The sequence below is a fragment of the Dicentrarchus labrax genome, unplaced genomic scaffold (genome assembly GCF_905237075.1).
Source record: "Dicentrarchus labrax unplaced genomic scaffold, dlabrax2021, whole genome shotgun sequence".
NCBI lineage: Eukaryota > Metazoa > Chordata > Actinopteri > Moronidae > Dicentrarchus > Dicentrarchus labrax.
In genome coordinates this window covers 33,726,674-33,740,259 of record NW_026136711.1, presented here as the reverse complement: position 1 = coordinate 33,740,259, position 13,586 = coordinate 33,726,674, and the positions used below count along the sequence as shown (strand labels likewise).

The following is a 13,586-nucleotide window of genomic DNA, read 5'->3' as shown; positions in this document are numbered from 1 at the left end:
TTACATTCATCATTCACAACACAAAATGTATCATTTGAGAGGTGGGCCACAAGGGCGGGAATAACAAAAAATTTATAATAATGGAAGTTATGCAATGTATGTGAATTAAAATAATGATTAATTGTTAATTTATTTGATAAACTTGAATAATAATTTGATTGACAGCTACTGTGATAACCATAAGGCTGTGTCTAACATTTAAAACACTCAACTGACATTTACAGAAAGAGGTTCTTGACTTAAAAGCAATGTAAAGTAAATGTAACTCAAGTGGCAAAAATGTCTTAAAACATATTGAATTTATCTTCCTGCACTGTATTAATGAACTAATAAAAGCAGCCATACTGTACAGTTACCACATGGTGGCTCTCTAACGTCACAATACACATGGCAACATAGAGATATTGATCCTAATAACAGCAATGTACATCAATACTGCAGAATAAGGGCTTAAACTCTGGAGGCAAAATGAACACATAATATCAGACTATGTTAAAATGTTTCATGCATGAGTTCTGAACCACTGAGATAAAATAAATCCTAATGACTGTCCTATTATACTGTCAGGAATCCCGTGTTAATGTTGTCATGTTTAGAAGATTACTATAGACTATATATAATAATAATATGTATGTATGTACACAATGATATAATATGTGAAGGAATCAGAACAAAAACAGAACACCAACAATTCAAACACTACTTCCTTTTCAGAATAAATAAGTACTTTAAACACTATAAACTGAGCTAAAATAGAGTATTTAAATATTCAACAGGATATTTATGAAATGCAGTCAGAAACAAATTAAGTACAGCTGTAGTTGTTCTGATACCAGTATCAGAAACTGCTCTAATGCTGCCTAAAAACCAGCATTTCTAAGTTCTGGAATCCATATTGGGAAGATACAAATGGTTTGAGAACATCTGTAGTTATAGTAGTGGTTTTCAGTTAACCTATATCTTGTTCCAGATGTTGAAGGTCAGGTTGCCCAGGTGTTTGGCCTCGTCTATCAGAGCTCCTGAGGGCAGCTGTGGATCCTCCAGCAGGGGGCGCTGCTGGACTCTTTCCACTGCAGCCTTGTAGTTGATCAGGAATGAGACGTCTTCAGCTCTCAGCTCCTCCTCTGTGGCTCTGACTGTGTCTGAAAGAGCTGCTATCTCTCTGCTCAGAGCCTCCATCTTCTCCTTCATCATCTGACTCTGAAACTGGTGAAGCTTCTTAAACTGCTCCTTAATCTTCCTCTCTGTGCGTCGGGCCTGGACCTTAATGTGTTCTGCTGTTTGATCAAATGCCACTTTAACTTTAAATTCTCCTTTAATCTCCTTCATTGTTGGGTTTGAATCTGTGGTTGTTGTGTGTCTGTGAATCTCTGCAGACGACACAAACTGGCTGCTGATGGTCCACACAGAAGAGTTTGACTTTCTCAGAGTGCAGACTGCAGAGATCTTCATCCAATCTGGGAGCCATTTTGTCCTTTTGAAGGTCTCTGGGTGTAATCACACTTTAATTACAGCTTTTGTTATTCCTCAATGATCCGTGATAAGTATTGACTTCAAAGAATGATCTGTAACATCGTGAGGCTTCTCTCTGTGCAGCTGGTGAACATGGTGGAGGATTTAACAGCTGAAGAGTCATATATTTCCCTCAGGAGTTGGTTGAGACCAAAAACAGAGCAAAAAGAGAGTCAATATTGGACTTATATTCATCAGATAGACATAAACACGACTCAAAATAAATGATAATGATGCTCCGTAACTGCTGGATTTGTAAATAAGTAAGTGTTTGCTAAGAAGTTCAAGAAATCAACTTAAAAGGTGATGATATGTTAATGTTTACAGCTTGTTTCTGCTGCCTTCAAGTGGCCAAAAAAAGGGAGCAATTGCAGGTTTAACTGAATATATTGTTAAATAATTTCAGGTAGTAGCTTTAACAAAATCCTCCAATAACTCCAATGAAGTTAACGTTATTTTAATGGTTAAATTATGGATTCAAAGTTGCATTTTGGGGGTTAAATTAAGCCTTTTTCTGTTTTTAAGCACAAACTCCTCACCAGCACCTGTTGTATTAAACTTAACAAAGAACAGGTAACTTATTTACATTTTCCCTGCAAATCCAAAGCAGCAGATATCTGACACCACCTCTCTCTCTCCCTCTCTCTCTCTCTCTCTCTCTCTCTCTCTCTCTCTCTCTCCTCCCTCTATCTCCTCCTCTACTGACTCCACCCTAGGGAGGTTTAAAAGGCCATGAGACACCTGAGACACCTCACTGCGGTCAGACAGCTTACACTCACCTGTCTCACTTCTCTTAGTGTCTCACTCATTCTCTGCTCAGCACAACCTGATTCTGCAAGTCTTCTCTTTTTATTGCAGCATTCTTCAGTCTGTTTTCATTCATCTCAGCCTTCCTACCACCTGCTCCTCTGCCTTCTTTCAATCCAACCATCTTTCACCTCTGTATCCCACCACCTCCACCTCCACCTCCACCATGAGTCTGAGTCGTACCAAGCGAATCAGCTCCAGCAACTCTGTCCGGAGCAGCAGCGGGTCGAGGAGGCTGAGTGGCTTCGGCCCAGTTCAGGGGGGTTTCAGTGGCATCTCCCTGAGCAGCAGCTCTCTGTACGCGGGGACCAACGGGCATCACCACGGCCACGGCGCCCCGCTGGCGTCCCTGTCGGTCAACAAGAGCCTGCTGGCCCCCCTCAACCTGGAGATCGACCCCAGCCTGTCCATGAGCCGAACCCACGAGAAGGAGCAGATCAAGTGCCTCAACAACCGCTTCGCAAGCTTCATAGATAAGGTAAAATAAAACGAGTTTATTTTGTTTTAGTATTTCCATTTTATGCTGATTTAGTATTTGTTGATTATAATGTAATATTATAGATAATTTATAAGCTACCCAGCAGAGAAAGTATATAAAGTAGTTAACATTTACCATCTTTACCAGCCTCAACATAGTAATGAATGAGTACTTTTGCAACTTAAAGTATATTTTGATTCAATACTTTTGTTCTACTTGTATGCATAACTTTGAGTATTTCTACACTATGGTATTGCTTCAACCTGAGAGCTAAGGAAGGAAAATTAATACAATTATTTTGATAACTGTTGTAACTGAATTTCTTAAGCCAGAAAAAATGCCTCTAATTGTGAGGATTTTCTGCTTTTCTCTGTTGTACCATTGTAGCTTGAATACCTTGTGTTGTGCAATTTGTATATAGATCAAATTATGAATCAATTTGTTCCATTTAAAATGCTTTAAAGCAAGACATTGTAAACTGAAACTGACTATAAAGCTCAAGCTTAAAACCAAGTGGAGCTGCAGATTCAGCTGATATAATCTGATGAATGGTTAAAATCGATACCAATACTGACACAATAACACAAGATAACTACATCAGAGCGAGAATGGACTAATAACATTGTCTGATATTTTACTTTATGTTTAGACATCAGGCTGAAATATTGGGTGTTAAACTGGGAAGTAAATCTGAGAAGAAGCTGTGTTGATGTTCCTGAAGAACACAGCCTGCACACATTTCCCACAGAATGAGTGACCAGCTCTCTGATAATGCTTGACATTGATACCGTACTTACGGAACATCTCCGCTTTCTCACGGAGTAGGTAACACACTCTCACAATAGAGGCATTGTTGGCTTCTCACATCAGCAGAGATACACTTCAGGCATGAAGAGACAGAGCTGGACTGAAGTACGTTTGTCCAAATGTACAAAATTAACCTCTTTTTAGCATCTTGTTGAGCACAAAGACTCATATAGTATGAAAGTATGAATGTCCTGTGATCATCATAATGGCTCATGCAATTACAGCAAAATACTCAGAATTTTAAGCCATTTTATTTTGAAAAGTGAGAACGCTGCAGTAAGATAAGACATGGAATTTCACATTACAGTCAATGGCGACACCCAAGGGAGGCCAAGGAAACCTTGATCCCAATCACTGCCCCCCCTTCATTAATAAAACAATGAAGGCCTTTACAGACCGGGGATATGACAAACTAATTATAAGAAAATACAAAAATCTGTGCATTAAACCTGTACATACCGGCACACCTGAGGCTTGCAGACCATTGGAAGTATAGCACGTACATTCATTCATAGCCAGCAGGAGGCAGCTCCACTGGGTTGCAAAAAAGAAGTCCAATAGTATTGAGCCTCATAGAGAAATTAGTTGACAGTAAAAAAAATAGTTTATTCAAGGTTTGCAGGAAAAGTTACCAAATCAGTTTCAGTGTTCCAGGACGAAACATTTGAAAGCTTCCACCTGTCTCCGTAAATGAAAGAGTTGATAACTTTGTTTGCTCTTGTTGGGGTCGTAGGAGCTCGTAGTTGCAGGAGACACAAGGTGACTTCAACCGGGGTTCCTTTTATTATGAAGGAGTGAATGAATATAATCTTGTTTATGTTTATTGATCCAGGATGGTATTGCTCAGATCTGTAGTTTTGCTTGTTGCAGCTACATTTGGGCAAGAATCCATTAAATGCAAGAAAAAAGTTGTTTTTTGATGAACTCATTCTCTAGATCTTCCCAGCTGTCTTCTCCTACTCTTAAGCCATACTTTATAAAAAAGAGCAAAACTGCTAAAAGGCCAAGTCGAGTCACTGATGTATAAACTGACCCTGCAATTACTGGTGTAATCCAACCCCGACTGGCTCCGAGGTCGCTGAAACATTAAAGAGCTGCTTCCCTCATGCAGAGACGCAATTAGTGCAATGCAACAGGCGGACAACGTTTTATTTGTTGCAGGATGATAACCCAGTTTAAACCTGGATGAGGGTCAACGACACAAGATCACTGGGAGATGTTGATACTGGTTGTTGGAGAAAGGATCCACAGTTAGACCTGAAATGGTTAATGAAAGCACAGATTTAGCCAAAAATTCAGTGAATGCATCTGGGACTTAAAAAGCCATTTAAACCCTGAATCAGGGCTATCGGGCCACTGGATATTTAAGCTATCTGTCCCATTTCCGTCCCATTGAGTTGAGTTGTAACCTGATAAATCAGGTCAGACACGGTGTGGTCGTGTCTCAGAGGGAGATTGTTCAGCTCTGAACAGAACACAGGCTTTGTGTTGGAAGGAGGAGGTACAATAGATGGTGGATATACCCGGCCGCAGGCAGGAAACACGAGCTGTGCAGATACAGGCGCCGAGTACAGTCGGGTGTTGACATTCAGATCGAGCTGGAACGATGTTTCTTTAACATCTCCTTGGAAGGACATGATTCGACAGCTGCTTTTACAATTATTTTAATTCCAAAATTAAATTCATCCAACAGTTATGTTGTTGATTAAATATTTAGTTTATAAAATGTAACTTCCCAGAATTAAAGAGGACGTCGTCAAATTACTAAAAAAGATCATTAATGTACTGGCAGAAGAAGAGAAAGAAACTAAATATTCACCTTTAACAGGCTGGAAGCAAGAGAAATGGGGCATTTTGCACTTAAATAGTTTATTGATTATTAAAAAAGTTAATTTTTTTAACAAATTAATTAAATAATAGTTTGAACTCTACATAATTCACAGATAAACTGAGTGTACCAGATGGTTTGTTACACAGAGCTAGATAATGAGTGAGTATACCATTACCTGTACCTGTACTCAGAATGGACAGGGCTTGAACTTTAAGTGTTGAAGTTGTTCATTTAAGTGAGATATTAATAAACCACAATTGATGAAACCACACTGGTCGGCCATGCTGCAGCTGCTGATTGGTCTAACCACTTGTGGCAATCAAACTAGCTAAACATCAGCAAACATTGAACTCACCTTCAACAGGTGACCAGAAACACAAGGAACCCCGTGTTGCCTTATTTTAGAGACAAGAATTACTTCATGAAAAAAATAATTCTTTAAATTGTCCAGTACACAGAAATCCAATAAACACAACATTTTTGCTGGAACAGTTGTCACAAGGGACAAAGACAAACGGGCACTGAGTGAAGTAAGACTGTGAATATTTAATCTACAGGTGGGAGACTAATCAAACACAGGTTCAGGTCATCAGGGCGGGGCAAACAATTACAAAAGCGGGAAAACACACAAGGGCAGGAAGTGAATGGATATGAAACGAGAGGTACAGAAGTACAAAATAAAACCTTCTATCTCCACCCGTCTCCGTCATGCAGGTACGTTTCCTCGAGCAGCAGAATAAGATGCTCGAGACCAAACTGGAGCTGCTGCAGGGTCAGGGGGTGGGCCGGTCCAACGTGGAGCCCCTGTTCGAGGCCTACATGGCGGGTCTGCGGCGCCAGATGGACCTGGTCAACAACGACAAGACCAAACTGGACGGGGAGCTGAGGAACATGCAGGGCCTGGTGGAGGACTACAAACACAAGTAAATAATGTCACAGTGGTGGGAAATGTTGTAAATAATGAGCTCTATAATGTCCATGTATGTACTGACAGTGTCCTGTCTGTGTCACAGATATGAGGATGAAATTAACAAGAGAAACAACCTGGAGAACGACTTTGTTATCCTAAAAAAGGTCAGCATACACACACAGACACATTTATTCATACATCACAAGGTGTGGTGGGTAATATGAACCGCTCCATTGTCCTCATTGTCGTCCCTCTCTATATTCCCGCATGCACCAAAACCCATAAACAATTAATGTCAGTATCACATGGGAACAGCAGCACGTCAGACACAATTTACTAACTCAGGTCTTTTTGTAAGATTTTCAGAAATACGGATTCGAGGCCCAAACTTGAGTGTATAAATTAGAGACATTTATTTGCTACTGGAATATCTGCCATGAAATCTAAAGAAAAAATCCATGGTCCCCGGGGATTAATGTGTCCATTAGTGCCACCATGAGGTTCACAGTTGTGATTCTGAGTGAAATATTATATATATAAACAATGATGCCCTCGGGATAAACTGTAATAACTTTTGGTGATCATCAAACTTTTTATCTAACGCCATTTTAATTTGTCCAATACTTTATTTGGTTTAGTGGTAATTCGGGTTGGAGTCACACTTGGTGAAAAGTATGCAAATGCCAATTTGAGGTAACAGTACTCCAATTTATGCTACTTTATACTTTTACTCATCACTAAAAGTTACTTTTCAGAAAAAAACATATGATCAGTTTATAAAAGCTGATGTACTTTTTAAATGCTAGAATGCTAACATGCTAAACTAAGATGGAGTAAACTATACACCTAAACATCAGCATGTTAACATTGTCACAGTAGACTCAGTAATCTCAGTGTATTATATTCATGTGTGTTTTTGTGTGTGTGTGTGTGTTCAGGATGTAGACTCAGCCTACCTGGTGAAGGCGGATCTGGAGGACAAGGTCGGAGCTCTGACTGACGAAATCAACTTCCTGCGCAACATCTATGAGGAGGTACTGGAACATTTTCATGCTTTGAAACACTGAGGTGGTGAAAACTGTTCATCCCCCTCCTGTATTTCTTTATTTGCAAGCTTCTCTGGGCTGGTATCCAGTTATTTCCCGCTGTAACGGTCACACCTTCCCTTGGCTCATTGTTCTGACTCACTGGAGAGTCGACTTCAAACATGAAGTGTCCCTGGAAGGTTTTTTATATCAGCCAGCGGAAATCTTTTTTCTGTTGTTGTCATTGTTGCTGTTACCTTCTTTCAGACACTTAAAAACTCTGCAGCTGCACAGAAACATACCTGGACATGTAATTTGATGATGAGTGAACAGATGAGCTTTATTTTAGCTGCATGGTTTTGATATTGCTGGAAATATTTGGTCATGTAAAGTTGTCCCTTTCCACTCTGTCTTGTTGTCACTGGTATATTCTCTGTCACCTGTATTTGGTTTCCTCCACCAGGAGCTACGTGAGCTGCAGGCTGGCATCAAAGACACCTCGGTGGTGGTGCAAATGGACAACAGTCGCAGCCTGAACATGGAGCAGATCGTAGCCGAGGTCAAAGCGCAGTACGAGGACATCGCGGCCCGCAGTCGAGAGGAGGCAGAAGCCTGGTACAAGAGTAAGGTAGGGGTGAGGAAACAAACTCTTTTTAAAGGACCAATGTGTACAGTTTAGTGGCATCTAAAGGTGAGATTGTAGATCGTAACCAACTGAACCTTGACTCAAACGAGTGTGTAAGAGAAACTACAGTGGCAGCTATTTAGAGCCAGTGTTTGGTTTGTCCGTTCTTGGCTACTGTAGAAACATGGTGTGGAACAAGGCATCCTCCATATAAGAGGACCTGCTCCCTCTGTAGATAAAAACGTCTCATTCTAAGCAAACAAAAACACAACGATTCTTATATTCAAGGGGATTAAACACTAATGAAAACACTTCTCACTTACTCACTACTTCTTATTTACTTCAACCTCTCTGAGATTTTATGTGATTCTCATCATAAACTATAATTGTTTGAGGGTGATAAAATAAATCTCTCTATGGGCCCAATATCACCCAGCTCTTTATTCAAAGACACACAGCAGTGATGAAGCTAATGTTGACCTTCCTCTGTCTGTAGTTCGACCAAATGTCGGTGCAGGCCAGTCAGTACGGAGACGAGCTCCGCATCGTGAAGGGAGAGGTGGCCGAGGTCAACCGACTGATCAGCCGACTGCAGAGCGAAATAGAGGCTGTGAAAGCTCAGGTACAGCTACAGGAAATATGCAGCCTGATCGAATGTAAGTTGCTGAATGATTCAGGCTCAGAAGATAGTAAGGTTTCTCGTCCCCTGTCCCTCCTCAGCGTGGCAGTCTGGAGAACCAGCTGGGTGAGGCGGAGGAGCGTGGAGAGCTGGCTGTGAAAGAAGCCAAAGCTCGGACCAGAGACCTGGAGGACGCACTGCAGAGGGCCAAACAGGACATGGCCAGACAGCTCCGAGAGTATCAGGTGAGCTGTCGGATCTGGACGGTTGGCCACACCAGATGTCACTGCAGTTTGCTAACATATAATGATCTGTTATGCACACATTTTAGTGAAATAAAACAATTAATTGATTACTAATTCCACCTTTAGATACTTCTTTTCAGTGCTTTGCTGATGTACCATAATAATGTAATATAATAGATAGAAAGGAGCAGAATAAAGGCTCAAGGTTCAGATTTATTTTCATACAGTATAGGATTGTACAGTTGTAGCTGCCTCTGCACTACACACAGATAATGTATTAACAGATATTCAAACATTTAAATTAGAATAAAACAGACAGTAAAAAAATATATATATGTAAGTAGGATTAAACGGAGAAATGAAAAGGAAAATAAAATTATATTTTCAAGAAGATAAACAGTCTGGGTCTAAAGTGACACAATATTTTCTCCATAAAACAAGATCCAGTTTCACCTAAACCTTTTCTTAGCGTTAGCTCACTAGCATTGCTGTACACTGAGTTTTAGACCTACGGTCCAAAAACTGAACTTGCTATCAATCAAAATGAGTTGGGTTTTTTTTCAGGAAAGTATAAAACATGACATTTAATGTTTCCAGTATGGGTGTTCATAGTGAGACTCTTATCAGATGGATTGTTTGTTCTATATTATATTGTTTGTTTTTATTTTATATGATTTTATTTCTTGTTGTGGGGGGGCTCAATTGTTTATTTTTTAAAATGTGGGAGGAAACCGAAGTTACTCGGGGAAAACCCACGCCAACACAGTGAGCACTCTGTACTCCTCCTCACAGCAAAAGGAGGTCAAAGACTTCACCTTATAGCTGCAAGGCCACAGTGTTACACTGAGGCACCTGTGTGGCCCTATGATACCTGATGTCCAGTGTCGCGATCCACCAGACAATTCTTCTCTTAACTAAGATACATTTTTTTCATTATAGTTTAAAATGTGGGCGAACCGAAGCATCTCGGAGTAAACCCTGTGTCATCCCAGTTAGTATGCATGTCTGGTCAAAAAACGCCAAAGATTACTCTTTGCGTCCAAAGCAAGCAGCGAACGGCTTGGCCACAGTCTTGAAGAGACGTGAAAAGAATCTGTTCACGCTGGTCTTCTTCTGTGGCGTCACCAGATGCTTCGTTAGTGTCTCAGTAATGCATCTGTAAACAGATGCATCCCTGGACAGCAGGCACATCTTCAAGATCTTTGCATTGCCTTTCACCTTGCACAACTCCTTGTGCACCGCCTTGGCAACTTTTTTAAAGTTATGGCCACTTGGCTTGACAGTGACCTCGGAACCTGTGATCTGTTCCAGGAACGACTCCGCCAGTGACTTGCTGACGGCCTCGATGTCGTTGCTAGTGATATGAATGTCTGGATGTATCGGACTTTTAAAAAATCTCTCAGTCAATGCAATGGCCATAAGCCTGCAGCTGATATCATCCCACTGATGGGCTGCTGGTGCTGCGGACTCAACTTCAGCTTCAACCCTGGCTGATGACTCAGTGGATTGAACGAGGGCGGATGGTGGTTGTCGTCCAACCACGTGGGTTTCACCAGCCTTAGCTTCCATCAGTGACTTGATGGACTGAACGGGGGTGGAAGGTGGTTCTACTTCAACCACCAGGGTGTCACCAGCCTTATCTGCCATCGGTGACTTGATGGACTGAACGGGGGTGGAAGGTGGTTCTACTTCAACCACCATGGTGTCACAGCCGGCTCCCACCGGTGACTATGGACGAAGGGAGTGGAAGGTGGTTCACCAACCACCATGGGTCACAGCCTTAGCTCCTACGGTGACTTCATGGCGAAGGGGTGGAGGTGGTTCTACTAACCACCATGGTGTCACCAGCCTTGGCCCCATCGGTACTGATGGACGAACGGGGTGGGGTGGTCTACACCACCAGGTGCACCAGCCTTGGCCCCAGGTACTTATGGACAACGGGGGTGGGGTGGTCTACTTCAACCACCATGGTGTCACCAGCCTTGGCTCCCAGGTGACTGATGGACGAACGGGGGTGGAAGGTGGTTCACAACCACCATGGTGTCACCAGCCTTGGCTCCCATCGGTGACTTGATGGACTGAACGGGGGTGGAAGGTGGTTCTACTTCAACCACCATGGTGTCACCAGCCTTGGCTCCCATCGGTGACTTGATGGACTGAACGGGGGTGGAAGGTGGTTTTGTTTCAACCACCACAGGTGTCACGCTGCCACTTCCTACGACTGAGGATTGCAGAATGATTCTTACCGCTTCAGTTGTTTTGTCCATGAAGGCCATCTGAGACTCCCCTGTTCCAATCAGTGTAATTTGCTCCACTGGCAAGTTTTCCACTGTTACGTTTTCTTCTGCAGCCTCCATTGTCAGGCTTTGCTGACCTTTCTTACTGGCGCAGTTTTTCAATATTTTGGTCAAATGTCGGACCATGTTGTTCAGTCTATTGTTGAAGGAATATATATATAACATGTGAGGTCGGCTCCCCTCATTGCTTCCACTACTCTCAGAGCTTTTGGAGAGCCTGTTCATTCTCACTGTGACCTCTTTAATCACAGCGTCTGTAAGTTTTTCCACGCTTCGGGAACTGATTTCTGGGACACCAATGGCCTCCGCAAAGGCCAGTGAGATAACGTCCCCAAGACAACCGCGGACGTCGTCTTCAGACACGCTGTTCTTCTGTGATCCGGCTGATCCAGGAGAGCTTCTGGAGGATTTGGGAGTGTCTCTCCCCTTCAGTTCCCTCTGACTAAACACCCCATTCATGTGGAGGAATATTGTGTTAACGGTATCCACACAAATGTTCATTATGAACTCTTCGGTCGTCCTATCGAGTGACATGTATTCCAGAAGCGACCACTCTATGGTTGTCAGCTTCTCCAGGCACTGTCGGATGTGTGCGCGAAGGCTCTCTGTTGTGGATTGTTCCATCTTGTCTTTGTCTTGTCTCTGTTATACTTGGATCCAAAGTCCTGAAGAATCTGTGCTTCCTGTGTTTGTTTCTGTGTGCTCAAAGTGACTCTGAACTGAACCAGGTTGGATTTAGATCCTATATATACATTTTCAGACAGAATGTTCGCCTTTGTATCAAAGCAACATTCTATTGGCTTTGATCTTTGAATGACATCATGACATCATGACATTCTAATGACATCACAGCAAAAGATTAAATTAATAAAAAAAACACAACATTCCGACAATAAAAATATTCAAAAATAAACAAACTTCACTAAAACGTAATTGATTTAGTCATACACTAAACTATTTGAAATCCTTATTAATAATTAAATTGATAACAACAACACAACAACTACTATTAATAGCTAGTAAGTTGAAGGATTTGGAATTCTGCATAAACAAAGCTGGTATCACCCACTCTTGTGCAAAATTAAAACACTTTTATTTAAAAAAAAACATTGTATTGTTTTGGCTCAACACAAATATATAACTCAGCTTTTGAGTTATGACAACTTCTGATGAAATGATGGTACCACTGTCCTCTGTCTGTCTTAGCAGTTAGCTAACGGCAGCTACATTAGCAGTTAGCAATATGATCCAGTTTCACCCAAATCACTGATAAAGTTGTATTTGGTTTGATTCCTGTCCGTCTATTTTGTGTATTGAGTCTTTGTTTTCTTGGTTCTGTGTCAGTTCATTCGGTCTTGTCACTGGATACTTTTGCATCATCTGGTTTTCTGATGCAGATTTGGACAAAGTATCCTGAAGTTAGAACAATTTTTCTAGGAGGAGGAGACAAATATATGTAGAAGCTGTTTCAGCTGTACTTGTTCAAACTTTTCAGTAGTTTAATTTATAACAAAACATCAAAGTTTATAAAGTCTGCATGTTTTATGTGTTAAGTCTTATAGCTGGGGTAGGTAAATGCTGGAGAAACTAAAAAGAAACCGGACCAAATTAAATGATTGGATGGGCTAATTATAAGCCCTTAAATGCTACAGAGACCAGATTTTATTTTATTTTTCTACAAATATAATAAAAATGTTTCTTAAATACATTACCTAGCCTAGTTTTAATTTGCGCAGTAACTAAAGATGTCAGATACTTGTAGTGGAGTATAAAGTGGCATTAAATCCAGAGAATCAAGTATAAGTCTGTAGTTAAATAAGGTACTTGACTAAATATACTTAGTTAAATATCCTGTGTATACACATACACACACAAGAAACATGTGCAATATCCGTGTAATATGAAAGTTGTAGTGCTTTTAGTCTTTAAGTAGTCGAGGGGTTGCAAAAGAAAGTAACAGGAAGGTTTAATGTATGTTTGAATGCTGTAAGTTTTTACAGCTGGAGACAAATTGAATGTAAAAGTGTCATTTCCTTCTTCACCTGCAGGACCTGATGAACCTGAAACTGGCTCTGGACATTGAGATCGCCACCTACAGGAAGCTGCTGGAAGGAGAGGAGGACAGGTGAGATGGAGAACGGGAGGAGGTGATAATTAAGTCTGTGCGTCTCCTTCAGTCCAACTAACCTTTCTGTCTCTGCCTCTGCAGACTCGGACAGCAGTCCATCCTCAACATCCAGGCCATCTCCAACTACAGTGAGTAACACACTCTAACCTCCACCTACGTATACATCTGTCCCTGATCGAGACCTCCTGTTGCTTTACACAGTGACGTGTGAACGTAACTTCAACTGTTTGTCTTTCCATTGACATAATTCTAATCTTTGTTAACATTTCTTTCAGTTCAACTTACCGTTTTTCTCATTTGCT

General features: G+C 41.3%; 1 protein-coding gene across 9 annotated transcripts in view; it reads left to right on the top strand.

Moving 5' to 3' along the window:
- The first annotated feature begins 2,247 nt into the window (after positions 1-2,247).
- si:dkey-222f2.1 (keratin, type II cytoskeletal 8) overlaps positions 2,248-13,586 on the top strand; it is a 23,365-nt gene continuing 12,026 nt past the window's right edge. For 2 of the 9 annotated variants that reach the window (XM_051415638.1, XM_051415640.1), the window contains exons 1-9: positions 2,249-2,797; positions 6,150-6,358; positions 6,449-6,509; positions 7,284-7,379; positions 7,834-7,998; positions 8,492-8,617; positions 8,716-8,859; positions 13,205-13,281; positions 13,366-13,412. In XM_051415638.1, coding sequence (XP_051271598.1) covers positions 2,486-2,797; positions 6,150-6,358; positions 6,449-6,509; positions 7,284-7,379; positions 7,834-7,998; positions 8,492-8,617; positions 8,716-8,859; positions 13,205-13,281; positions 13,366-13,412 — 1,237 coding nt within the window. In that variant the 5' untranslated portion in view covers positions 2,249-2,485. Of the gene's footprint in view, positions 2,798-6,149; positions 6,359-6,448; positions 6,510-7,283; positions 7,380-7,833; positions 8,005-8,491; positions 8,618-8,715; positions 8,860-13,204; positions 13,282-13,365; positions 13,413-13,586 lie in introns of all 9 variants that reach the window. The other 7 variants (XM_051415637.1, XM_051415639.1, XM_051415643.1 and 4 more) reach the window with 6 other exon arrangements.